This window comes from Cebus imitator, unplaced genomic scaffold (assembly GCF_001604975.1).
Source record: "Cebus imitator isolate Cc_AM_T3 unplaced genomic scaffold, Cebus_imitator-1.0 Scaffold131, whole genome shotgun sequence".
NCBI classification, from domain to species: Eukaryota; Metazoa; Chordata; class Mammalia; order Primates; family Cebidae; genus Cebus; species Cebus imitator.
This window is the reverse complement of record NW_016107446.1, coordinates 4,730,393-4,742,761: the sequence shown is the minus strand read 5'-3', so window position 1 is coordinate 4,742,761 and position 12,369 is coordinate 4,730,393. Positions and strand designations below refer to the sequence as shown.

Genomic DNA, 12,369 nt, shown 5'->3' with positions numbered 1-12,369 from the left:
TGCTGGGGCCTCCAAAGGCCCCGAATTAGTGTCTGGATCTTCAGCATCGAGGACTTAGGAGGAACCTCAAAGGTTTGATGTCTGCCTATGCAGGCGGTGGGGGGCACCCAGTGTGCAGGGATTGCCTGGCTAAGGTGGGTAGGGTGAGATCAAACTTCAGAAACTATGGCACAAGGCTCCATCTGCCCCTTGGCAGGCCCTGACAATGCTTAAGGTGGGCTGGGGTCCCACCGGTGGATGAGCCACTCAGGCTGCAGTGAGGACTATTCACTGTCCCCACAGAAGCTCCTGGGGAGGCTGGCAGTGAGGACAAGAGGTTTCACGAAAGCTTACTAAGCTGTCTTGCCATGAATATGCAAGAACTGCTGCAAGTTTTCCGGCTTAGACTGGTTTAGCGACAGTCAGTGGGGCATTCCCCAAGCTTGATGAGCTCTGTAAAACACTGAACCACAACCCAACAACACTGCACCATTGTACAGGGCGCCCACCTGGGCCATGCACTGTACCAGGACCTACAAGGGAAGGAATTGTGCGTTACAGGTCTGGCCTTAAAGGGGGTTGGGGAGACAAAACAATCAACAACAAGACTCCCAGCAGCTATGGAATGTGAGATATTCTAAGATGCTAATTTCACAAAGAGTTCAAAAAGAGTTAAAGAAGAGCAAAATCAGGGTGAGCTGGTACTGAGGCACCTACCTATTTTCTTTGGGGACAAACAAGCCCAAACTATGATTAACACCATGCATGCACGTGGATCATGCCTTGGGGGTCAGATCCCAGCAAAAAAATGTACAGACCCGAACAATGAATGTGGCTGGAGTCTCCTTCTTACATAGTCTTGTCTCATTTCTTCACATTCATTTATTTTCTTTATGTCATTAATCTGACTGAAGGGTAAAGGAAACAGTGGGTTGTTGGTGAAGGCAAGACCTTAGTCTCCCTGACAGGTCTAAGAATTTGCCTCCCAGACCACTCTGCTCAGACACAGACACAACATCACACTCCAGGAGACACCCCACTGGGTGCTTGCCTGGTCCCTGCCTTCTTCTGGTCTCCGCCTCTGGCTTTCCTCCCCAGCATTCTTGGCAGTGACTGGGTTTCACCCACAGGAGGGCTTTACAAAGTGTTCCTAGAGACACAGTATACAATGACACAAAATGCAAGCAGGACTGGCATCCTCACTAAGGCTGGGGGATCCCTTCCGCAGGCTGTCGCTGCTGCAGGAGCTTGTAAAAACAGAGGATGAAGAAAAGCAAGGAAAAATAAAAATTAAACTTCAAACGAAATTGCATCTTCCCCAGCCTTCCCTGGTAGACATCCCTGAGTATTTTCCTTCACACTTTCACATCCCCTCTGATGTGGCATCATCAGGGTATCCTGAGAGTTAGAAACAGTGGCCACATCTGTGAGCAGAAGTGTAGAGAACACCAGCAGTGAAACAAACATGCGAGTGGCTCACCTGGAGAGAGGGACCACGGCACGGGCTTTGGAGCTTGGTTGTAACCCATCTCCATGGTAAACAATGACCTCAATGGCATTTTCCAGTTCCTCATCTAAGAAGTCCTGGATTACTCCTTTCTTTTATTATTCTTTGGCACTGAAGCAGGGAGATTCAGCCCTGGGGAACCTCTGAACCTTATTTCAAAGTTCCTAAAGCATCACTGGCTAACATCTGTTTAGCCAAGATGAAATGATGGGAATCACTTTTACCCTCCTGCTCCAGACACTGAAAAGAAATCTAAGAAACAAGATTTGCAGACATGGGACATCAGAACACACAGGATACCAATAGCCAAGAGAGGCAGAGCCCATGACATGGGCTCTGCTACTGTCTCTGGGTTCTCCAGCCTCTCCCTGCACTGAGAAGACAGAGTTCTGAGCCTAGGGAGGCCACGGTGGCTACAGAATGCAGGCCAGGGTTCTGGAGAGGAGGCAGCTGCAGAGAGAGACAGTCCTGGAGATGTGCAGAAAGTCCCCTGGAGCCTTCAGCTGAGAGCTGATCAGGGCATTCATATGAGGGAACTGTCCAGCACCGGGGAGAGAACTCCCCACAAGGAGAAGGCAGAGCAATCTCTGAGCTCACATAAAGCCAGGAATAGTTTTCATTCCCAGCTTCCAGAGTGGAAGCCTCATAAATCATGGGGCATGGGGTAGAGAAGGTTATAGCCTCAGCAGTAGAGAAATTAGCTCCACATGAAAGGCTGCCTGGCCCTGCCTAACAGAGCCTCAAAGCGAGCCTCAAAAGCACCAAACTGAGTCTAAGCAACTTAACAAAAAACAAATTCAAGAACATTTATAGGAATGCCAAGATGTCTAACACCCCAAACAGTAAAATTTACAAAGTCAGTATCCAGCTGAAAATTACCAGGCATGCAAAGAAGCAGGAGGGAGCCTCAGAAGCATCACACAGCTCGATAAGCCCATGCAGCCTCCAGTTCACAGGCAAGACCAAGAGTCAGAGGCGTTCCAACCCTGTCTCAGGTGGGAGTGCATAAGGTCAACTGGGAGTTGAGCACTAGAGCCCCCATCCCTCCATCCCATTCCTACTGCTCACTTGGTTCTTGGCATGTTGGGTTTCTCTTTGAGAAGCTGAAGGGGTCTTTGGAAGGAGAGGGGAAGGCAGAGACCAGGACAGTGAATATGAACGAGCTCCTTGACCCAGAGCACAGCTGGTGGGTGGACCCACACAGACCACAGGATCAGATAGGTCTGGAGGTGCTGAGGAGGAGAGAAGCTTCAGTTCATCACCTGGGATACTTCTCTTGTGGCCATCATTAGAAGTTACACCCTTCCTCTCTTCCTCCCTGAACACATCCCTCCTGGCCCAGGCAAGGGCTGAAAACCAACAAGCCCAAGGTGAGAGAGTAAATCCAACCACAGCAGAGCTGTAGGTAGTGCAGAACACAGAGAGTGCACAATTAACATCAGAGCTATTCGCTCTCAAAGAGAGCTGTCGTTGTGCCTTTAAATCATCACCAAACACCTCAACAGCATACTTAGAGGCAGAGGTTCAAAATAATAGCTCTCTTTGTAAAAGATAAAGCAAAGAGGAGGCACCTGTGCTACAGGAGCAGGAGAAACTGAATTTGATGTTGCTTTATCGACTGAGGCTTAGAACCCAGTAGTCTGATGATGCATGCTATCATCATTGTACCGAAGATAAGAACTCTCAGACAGGAAATGGCTATCAGCAGGAACTCCTGCTATTTTTCTGGGTATTATATTATTTGGCTGAATAAGGATTTTCGTTTTGGCCACCATTATTTTTTCCAGGATCTATAAATAGCATTACATCCAGAGTTTTCCCAAACACCACACCACATTCACTCAACACCCAACTGAGGCACACACATGCTGACATCAGACAGAGGCTTGGGTCTGGCATCACAGAGTCTGAATCTTCTGCCCCCTGCAGCTCTGCTTCTTCCCCAGATCCCGGGGTGATCTTACCACAGCTACTGATGCCATGGCCTTTTTCTGGGTTAGCAGATACTGGGACGACCAGCAGGCTCATCATCATCAGCTGGGCCCCACTTTTACCTCCCATCTCTGACCCGTGACTTGCCACATGCTCCAGCATCTCGCCATGCAGACCAACTCCCTGCCAGTCCACAGGGGTCTGACACCCTCAGGCTTCACACTTCTTATTAGCTAAGTGGGGAGGAGTGTGCACCCATCACATGCCCCTGAAAAGCTGCTCAAATAGAAGCAATCAATGAAAAATGCCAAGAATAAACAGTTACAGCTCTAATCGAATTCTAGACCTTCCCCTGGGGAAAGGCAACTGCTTTTTTATCCCAAGCCAAATCCAAAGGCAGCAAAATAGCCCAGACACTGAGCGGCTCTCTGTTCCTTCCTAAGCAGAGCTACCTGGGGGTGTGCTGGCTGCCAGGGCAGGTGCCCTGTGCCCCCTCTCTGCCTGTCCTCCCATTGCAGACTTGAATCTATCCTGGCACAGAATGGTCACTGTTCACCAGGGAAACTTGGGGGAACACAGGAAGAGGTTCCTCCTTCCCATCCCTCACTTTACTGTCAGAGATGCTGAGACACTGGCTGTTTCTAAGGATCCTTGGCACCATGTGCATGTGTGGGGTGGGGGCATGAGGGTCTGTCTAGGTGACCACCCACGTACACACCAGCCATGCAGGGACCAGCCAATTTCAGAGTATCCTACGCAGGATAAATGAAGCATTGCCTCTGGGGGCTCTTTTTCAGTTGGCTCCTTGAGATCCGGGTCTCCCCATTACTCTATTTGGGCAACTGATATTGTCAGCGTTGAGGCAGAGCTTAACACTTGTGTCTACTGCCTTTCATCATCCTTTTGACCTATCTTTGGATCAGGATTCTGGCCCCATGGAGAGGTTTTCCTCGCAGACAAGAGTCACTGGTGTATTTGCTAACATGCCTTCTAAGTCTCCATGCAAGCTGCCCACCCAGGCTCTGAGCAGTCAGGGGCGGCCTGTGTTCGCCCCCAAGTCTCTCCAACCCAAGCTGATTCCTGACAATGCTCCTTGAAGACAGCTTCCAAGAGGGCCACCTCTCCTAAGCATCTATACCCTGGACCTGTGTCTGATTTTGTTGACATCATCCAACTGCAAATCTCACCCAGGCAGGAAACTGCTGTGCCTTCAAACCCATTCAACCACACCAGGCCAAATGCGTTCAGTGCTCAGGAATGACACAGAGATCTCCAATCAACACAGGAATGGACCGAGGAGCAGCTTTCACTCCACTAACATTTATACCACCACCACAGCACGGGACAGCGCTCTCCACCTACCCTCAGCCAGCCCGGCCTGTGTGTTCTTATCTTCTCTATGCTTCATGACCCCATGACGTCTGCCACTGCCCTTGTTTGAGGGGGGAATCTAAGGCTCAGAAAGGTAAAGGGGTTGGCCACAGGCCACACCCTGAATGTGCGGGTGATGTAGGATAAGCTGGGCCCAGCCAGGTCTGCTCTGAAGCCCATATCGCACTGAACTGCCCATGGGCTGCTCATGGTCTTGCCATCAGGGCCCATGAAGAATGCGCCCTGTTCTCGAGAACGGCCAAAGGCTAGGCTGAGACCCAACCCCAAGTAGGTCAGCTTGGACCCTGTGCAAAAAGAGAGGGGGCTACAGGGGTACTCACGGCTGGCGCTCATGCTACAGAGAGGGGAGAACTCTGGACAAGGGAGTCCCTCTCATGCCATCCCCCTCCGAGTTCATACCACCCTGACCCACTGGGGAGAAGGAATTCCTCAGATTGGCTCATCCGCACACCCCACAGAACAAGCGCCTCCTGAAATTCTAAAACACCTCAAGGACTAAAGACCCAGAAGGAAGATCCCGTGGAGTGTTTGGATTTAGTTCTTGTCCCATCCACTGGACTGGTGTTCTGGAGGGTGAGAGGCCTGGCCTGCTCCTCTCTGTGTCCTGAGGGGTGATTCCCAGCCAGCATCTGACAACCGGGTGTTAGGGAGACGTGCCCTCAGTTCTGGCATGAGTATAGCCAATGAAAATGGCTGCAGGAGAGTATCTCTCATCCTTTTGCAAAATGGATGGGAGAAAAGGACAAGGAGGCAGGTTCCGGGGCACAGGACGGTGGCTGGAGCCACAGGCAGAGGAGCTGGGCAGGGAGCGAGGCCGAGGCATCTCCGGTGAGCACAGTACAGATGGGGTCGGCTCCTACGGGCAGCAGGCCCAGCTCATGGGTGATTGCTTGTGGCAGCTGGGTGCCAGGGGCTGTGGAGAGATGATTATTTCTATAGAGCAGTAGGAGGAAGTGTAGGTATGTCCAGGGCAGGGCCCACCTCCTCTGAAAGGCCAGTGCAAGACCAGGCCAGCCTCAGGCCAGGTGTGTGCCCTTTGGCTCACTGTGCCACTGGCCGGCCCCGGGCAGAGACACAACTGAGGAGGGAGAGCATTGTGCAGTTCACAGGGCACACTCTAGTTGACTTTGTAAGGTCCACTGTGGGCCTAGCATCATGGCCTGCGCCACGCTGATGGGAAGCTGGGACTAGGTGAGGCCAGGTGAGGCAAGAGTCCCTTGATGAGCCCCACAGGGCAGTTGTGTGCAGTGCAGAACCCTGCCAAGTGCCTGCAGGTCTGAGGTGGAGCAGCTGTGGAGGAGAACTTGGTGCAAACCAAGCTTATGTGAGCATGAAAGAAGAAACCTTCCAGTGTGAGGTGACGGGTCCGCCACATTCCTTCATGTACCAGGGGACAAGCTTCACTGGGCACTGGGCCGGCTGCCTGTGCAGTGAGTCAGGCTCCCTCCTGGCAGGTGGGTCTGACTCTCTCAGGAACCCTACAAACACCCAAGCTCCCACCTCAAATGCCTTGCGGCCTCCCAGAGGGAAGCAGTTTGGGCCAAACCGTGACTTTCCAATCCACCAGGATGCATGTGGTATGTGGGGTGCAAGCAGTCCATATATACACAATGAAAAGTCCCAGGAAACATCTGCTCAGGCTGGTCTTCAGTGGCTGTGGAGAGCCTGGGAGCCTGTGTCAGAGTCAAGGACGTCAGCCTATGGGTGTGTGGTGTGGGGCCCAGCACGGCATGGGCAGCCATCTCAGGAAGGCGCAGGAGCGGGAGTGGGGCCCCTGCCTAAGGCTGCTAAGCAGAAGGTTGTGTCTGATCCTCCAGGACAGTCCAGGCCTTCCTATCCAGATGGGTGGAAGGGACTGTGCCCAAGAGCGGAGGCAGAACCTGTGAGTGGGTGTGGGAGCAGGCGGGGCTGTGGGGCAGAACGATGGAGGAGCCCCCCCATGGCCCTCAGGGAGGAGGGCTTTAATGGGGCTTTTCAGGCCCACGGGCAGTCATGCAGCAGGAAGGCACAGATGTGGCCAACTACCCAGTTTGGCTTTGACTGTGCCTGCGGAACCAGGAAGAGATTACGAACAGCCTGCTGGACTGGGTCTCAGGCCTGCACCCACTTACGGACTCCCGATGGTGCCTGACAGCCTCTTCCAGAGGAGGGGCTGAGGGGCCCGATGCAGCCTTCAGCCGCCGGCGCTACTGCCAGCTGCCTTGGTAAGATCTTACCTGTCCTGTAGTATCTGCTCTTAGCTTTTGAAATTGCAGTTAAAAGAAAAGTGCACAAACCCTAACTGGACACAATTTTATAGCCGCATAATCTGTGTAGCCACTCCCAAGATCAGGACGCCAAACTATTCCAGCAGCCCAGAACCTCCTCACCTCTTCCAGTCAGAAACCCCAGGGTCACTACTGCTCTGACTTCTGTCACAGCAGAGTAGTTCTGCCTGCCTTTGAATCTCAAATAAAACCCATGCAGCATAGACTTTTAAGTCTGGCTTCTTTCAAAAATTTGTCTTGGAGATCTGTCTACGTCCTTAAAGGCATCACTCTTTTGTTCACACCCAGGGCGGGAGAGTGTTCCATTGCGTGGATATGCCGCGTTTTCCTCAGCCAGCCCACTGCTGACGCACACGTGAGTGGTATGCTGTTTGGGGCCATCGTAATGATGGTTCTGTGAATATTCATGTCTATGTTAGGCATCCCAATAAGATTCTGCCCAGAGAAAAAGTTTTGCCAGGTAAAAATGTCTGAAAACTCAGATTTCTGACTTCTAGACAACACTTTAAGTGGTATTCACGCATAAAGTTCTTTGACCTTAAGCAGCAGGACAGAGAAGCTGAAGCAAATGCACAAATACATGGAAACTTACAGAGTGCTGTGAACCTTACAGGAGACAGAGAGAGACAGAGAGAGAGAGAGAGAGTGAGAGAGAGAGAGAGAGAGAGAGAGAGAGAGAGAGAGTGTGTGTGTGTGTGTGTGTGTGTGTGTGTGTGTGTGTGTGTGTGTGTGTGAGTGAATTATCTGCCATTGCTGTGGGAGGGCCTCAGATGGCCGGGGCAGCACATCCAAACTAAATGAGAGAGAACCACTAGTCCAGAATATTTGGGGAAGAGGGAAGCAAATGAGAGGAGAGGCTGCAAAATAGACTATGGCCAAACTGCAAAGGGCTTTGAATGCCAAGCTAAAGCATTTGGACTTTATCCTGTAGGCACTGCGGGATTGACAGATGTTTTAAACAAACATCTTGAAGTATCTGCACACTGCATGGTAGGTGTGGCAAAGCTGCCTGTGTCACCTGTGGGTTTTTGGTGTCAATTCTGAAGCCCTCAAGTGTATCAGGCAGGGGGGCACATGGAGCCCAGCACTGAGCTGAGTAAAATGCAGTTCATTAGCCCAGAGACAGTGTAGAGGCAGGAGGTGGTGCAAGGGCAGGAGAGCAAAGGGCTGAGTCTAGGACCCAGAGGCCCGTGCTCAAACCCTGGTTCTGCCACTCCTAGGCTGTGGGACCCTGAGAACGCTACTTAACCTCTCTGCACCTCTGTTTGCTCATCTGTAAAGCAGGGGCATTCATGGTTTTCATATGCCAGTGTGGCTGAGATTAAATGAGCAAGCACTTACAGGTGTCTGGCACACAGCAAGCACTCAGGAAGCATTCACTGAAACCACTCTTATGGGATGATGCTGGTGGTTACAGGATGAAAGCATGTGGTCAGCTCACAGTGTGCACATGTGGCCTTGCACTGACAAACGGCAGACAAACACACCATAGGCAAATACTCCTACACACACACAGCCCGTGGTTAGCAGGTGTTTTGAAGACACATGTGCTAAGATGCTCCCCGTGCAGCAGCTACTGCAAACATACTCACTAGAAACCTGGTCCTTTAGTTACAGAAAAGGGAAAGGAAATTAGTAGGTCTGGAACTAGCCTCAAAGCACCTTAGGAGTTGCCCAACAACCCAGAGTCCAAGGAGGACTTCGCAGACGGCCAGCAACGTCTCTGTTTGAACCGTGTGCAGTGGGAGGGAAAATGCTGCCCTGGGATAGGTTCTTCCCCTCTGGCACTGGTGAGATAAGAACAGCGGCACTTGGGGGAGTCTCAGAAGCATGGGTGCCAGGCGCAGATGTCCCTTGAGAAAATGGGGAAGGTGCACAAGGGGGCCCTGGCGCCACTGCCCATGTGGTGAGATGATTTGTAGCCGGATCTGTGGCAGCCCATTCAAAACTGGCCAAGGCAGCGCTCACAGCACTGATCCCATGATGTGAATCAAAACCCACACACGGTGGCTCTCTGGCCAGAGGCTACTGTGGAGGAGCCTCCTTCTCTCTTAGAAAAGGGGCTTCAAGGTCAGGTGACCCCACTGTGGTGAAACACGGGTGGGCAAGGAGGAGGCGAGTGTGGGAGTGCGGCGCGGACTTACCTCCACGTACAGGAGCGGGAAGATCCCGACCTTGTCTCCCAGCATGCCTTCCGCCCAGTTCTCATCCACTCTCCTGAGCACCGTCAGAATCTCGTCCTGCAGTTCCGGGCCCGCCGTGGACACAAGCACGCCGACACACACACAGCGCAAAAGGAAACAAGACACTAGTCAGTACTGTGGAGGCTTGGAAGAGATTCCCAGGAATGAGTCCAAGAAGAGTGCATTATCCTTTCAGGTATCTGACATCTTCACCCAGGAGCACCCTCTCTTTCATTTTTTTTTTGAGTGGGGAAGTGGAGTCTCACACTGACACCCAGGCTGGAGTGCAATGGCATGATCTCAGCTCCCTGCAGCCCCCGCCTCCTGGGTTCAAGAGATTCTTGTGCCTCAGTCTCCCAAGCAGCTGGGATTACAGGCACACGCCACCACACCTGGCTAATTTCTGTGGCAGAGACGGGGTGTCACCATGTTGCTGGTCTCAAACTCCTGAGCTCAGGCAATCTGCCTGCCTCAGGCTACAAAGTGCTGGGATAACAGGTGTGAGCCATCGCGTGCGTGAGAGCCACTGTGCCCAGCCAGTGCCCTCTCTTTCTGACACTATTGACTGTAGCTGCAAAGAGCCCCAAATGGGACAGCCTGGCAATGTACCATAGAGTTAGGGCTTGAAAATGCAACTCATATTATTTATTTAATGAAATAAAAATATTTGGAATAAAAATAAATTCAGCTAAGTATAAAAGGCTTTAAGATTCTGGCTCCAACCAAGAACAAAAAAATAACCCAATCCAACTACATTTATTTAGAGTCATGGGCACATAAAGCTTTCAATAACCCTCTTAAATTCTTTGGAATATTAAACAATACCAAGTATAAGTGCACAAAGTGGAAACAGATGGAAGGAGAAAGGAGGAGGCAGGGAGCAAGGAGGAAAGGCGGGCTTTTGGGGGAGCCAAGACTGGGAGACGGGCAGTCAGTGAGGAAGGAAATACTCAGAGCACTGTCACAGGTGCCAGGAGACACAGAGGTGGATGGCAGGGCAATGTGGGAAGGAGGGAGGGAGAGAAAAAGGACTGAGGAGAGATGGGGACCCACAAGGGGACGTGACCAGAGAGAAGCCCTCAGGGAGGGAGATAACAGCTGCCGCAAGTGTCAAGAGGGACACAGGGCCGGGCACGGTGGCTCATGCCTGTAATCCCAGCACTTTTGGGAGGTTGAGGCAGGTGAATCACCGGAGATCAGGGGGTAGAGACCAGCCTATATGATGAAACCTGATCTCTACTAAAAATACAAAAATTAGCCAGGCATTGTGCTATGTGCCTGTAGTCCCAGCTACTTGGGGAGGCTGAGGCAGGAGAATCACTTGACCCAGGAGGCGGAGGCTGCAGTAAGCCAAGGTCGCACCACTGCACTTCAGCTGGGGTGACAGAGTGAGACTCCATCTCAAAAAAAAGGGGGGGAGGACAGGGTCACTACAGCAATGACCTGGGCAAGATGGGTGTCACCCCAAGGGGCCTTTGGCAAACCTCTGTTCCCTCCTCCAGAATCACCCTTCCTTCGGCAGCCAGGTGCATAATGGAACCCCCTCAAGGCCTGTCTGCCTAAACATCCCCCCGTTATTTGTTCTCTGGTTGACCAGCTGGCCCATGTGTGACTTTAACAGGCTAAGGAAGAGACAGCAAAGAGTGGCGTCAAGGAGAAGCCCCCGTCAGAGCTGAGCGCGCCACCCGCCTTTCCAAGGAGCCTCTGATGCCGTAACACAAAGGAGCAATTTGGGACTCGCAGGCCTCTTTTGGGGTCGAAGGGAGAGATATTTTAGGCTGGTGGGGTCCATGAAATCATCAGAGAAACTGCTTCACCAGGAGCTGAGGGGCCAATGGTTTGGTGTCCATCCGAGGTAAGGCAGCATTGATCTAACAGAGCTGGACAGCCCATCTGGGATCACACGTGGGGGGAAGGAGGGCTGGCTCTGTGCTGGGAAGCTCCACCCATACCTCTTCCAAACTGCCCTCTCCCAGGAGAACAAGGAGAGAGTGGGGGCCACCAGAGGCAATCATACCCCTTGCTTTCCCCATCCTCTCTCCCAAACTCCCAGCTTCGAAAACACCCAAACCAAAAAGATTTATGACTTTACAATGCCGCTTTTTCCAACTGACATTATAGGCCAGAAAATGTAAAAAGCATTGTGAGAGCATCCTATCACTTCACATGGCCCCAAAGTCAGCCTCAGGTCTGAGGGCATTTAGCAGAGTGTCCCTCCAGCAAAGCTCAGCTGTGAGTATGGGGGGCTTTTCTAATCACCGGGAGGGTACTAGAGTGGCTTGGGGGAGGTGCCCACAGAATGCCCTGGAACTCTGTGCCCGACCTGCCTCTCCAGCTTACCACCAGCAGAGGCCCAAGCCATGATGGGCCCAGCTCAGATCAGCCTAAGGGCCTAAGGCTTCCTGATCACACAAAGGGAAAGGTAACCACAGGCTTCCCACACGTTAGAGCTGTCAAATGGCAAAATATCATGAGACAGAAATTTAATTTTATAAAAATTAAAAACAAAAAAGAAAATACTGGATTAGGCCAGGCATGGTGGCTCATGCCTATAATCCCAGCACTCTGGGAGGCCAAGGCAAGCGGATCACCTGAGGTCGGGAGTTCGATATCAGCCTGACCAACATGGAGAAACTCCATCTCTACTAAAAATACAAAATTGGCCGGGCTTGGTGGTGCATGCCTGTAATCCCAGCTACTTGGGAGGCTCAGGCAGGAGAATTGCTTGAACATGAGAGGTGAAGGTTGCAGTGAGCCAAGATCACACCATTGCACTCCAGCCTGTGCAACAAGGGCGAAACTCCATCTCAATAAAATAAAATAAAATAAAAAGAAAATAATCAAATTTCCTTCCTTCCCTCCCCCTTCCCTCCCCTTCCCTCTCCTTCCGTTCCCTTCCCTTCCTCCCTTCTTCCCTCCCTCTCTCCCTCCCTTCCTTCGTCTCTCTCTTTCTTTTGAAAATACCATGATACCCACACTGGTATCCAACACCGGTCTAGAAATTAGAGCCAAATAAATAGAAAAATAAGACAAGAAGTATAAATATTAGAAAGAAGGGTAGATAATTGTCTACCCAGAAAAATATAGAAGCAAGTGAATATAAGAATAA

General features: G+C 51.5%; 1 protein-coding gene across 1 annotated transcript in view; it reads right to left on the bottom strand.

The window, feature by feature from the left end:
- SH3RF3 (SH3 domain containing ring finger 3) overlaps positions 1–12,369 on the bottom strand; it is a 361,067-nt gene that overhangs the window by 119,851 nt on the left and 228,847 nt on the right. Inside the window, exon 3 of the mRNA XM_017541145.2 lies at positions 9,222–9,317. Coding sequence (XP_017396634.1) covers positions 9,222–9,317 — 96 coding nt within the window. The remainder of the gene's footprint in view (positions 1–9,221; positions 9,318–12,369) is intronic.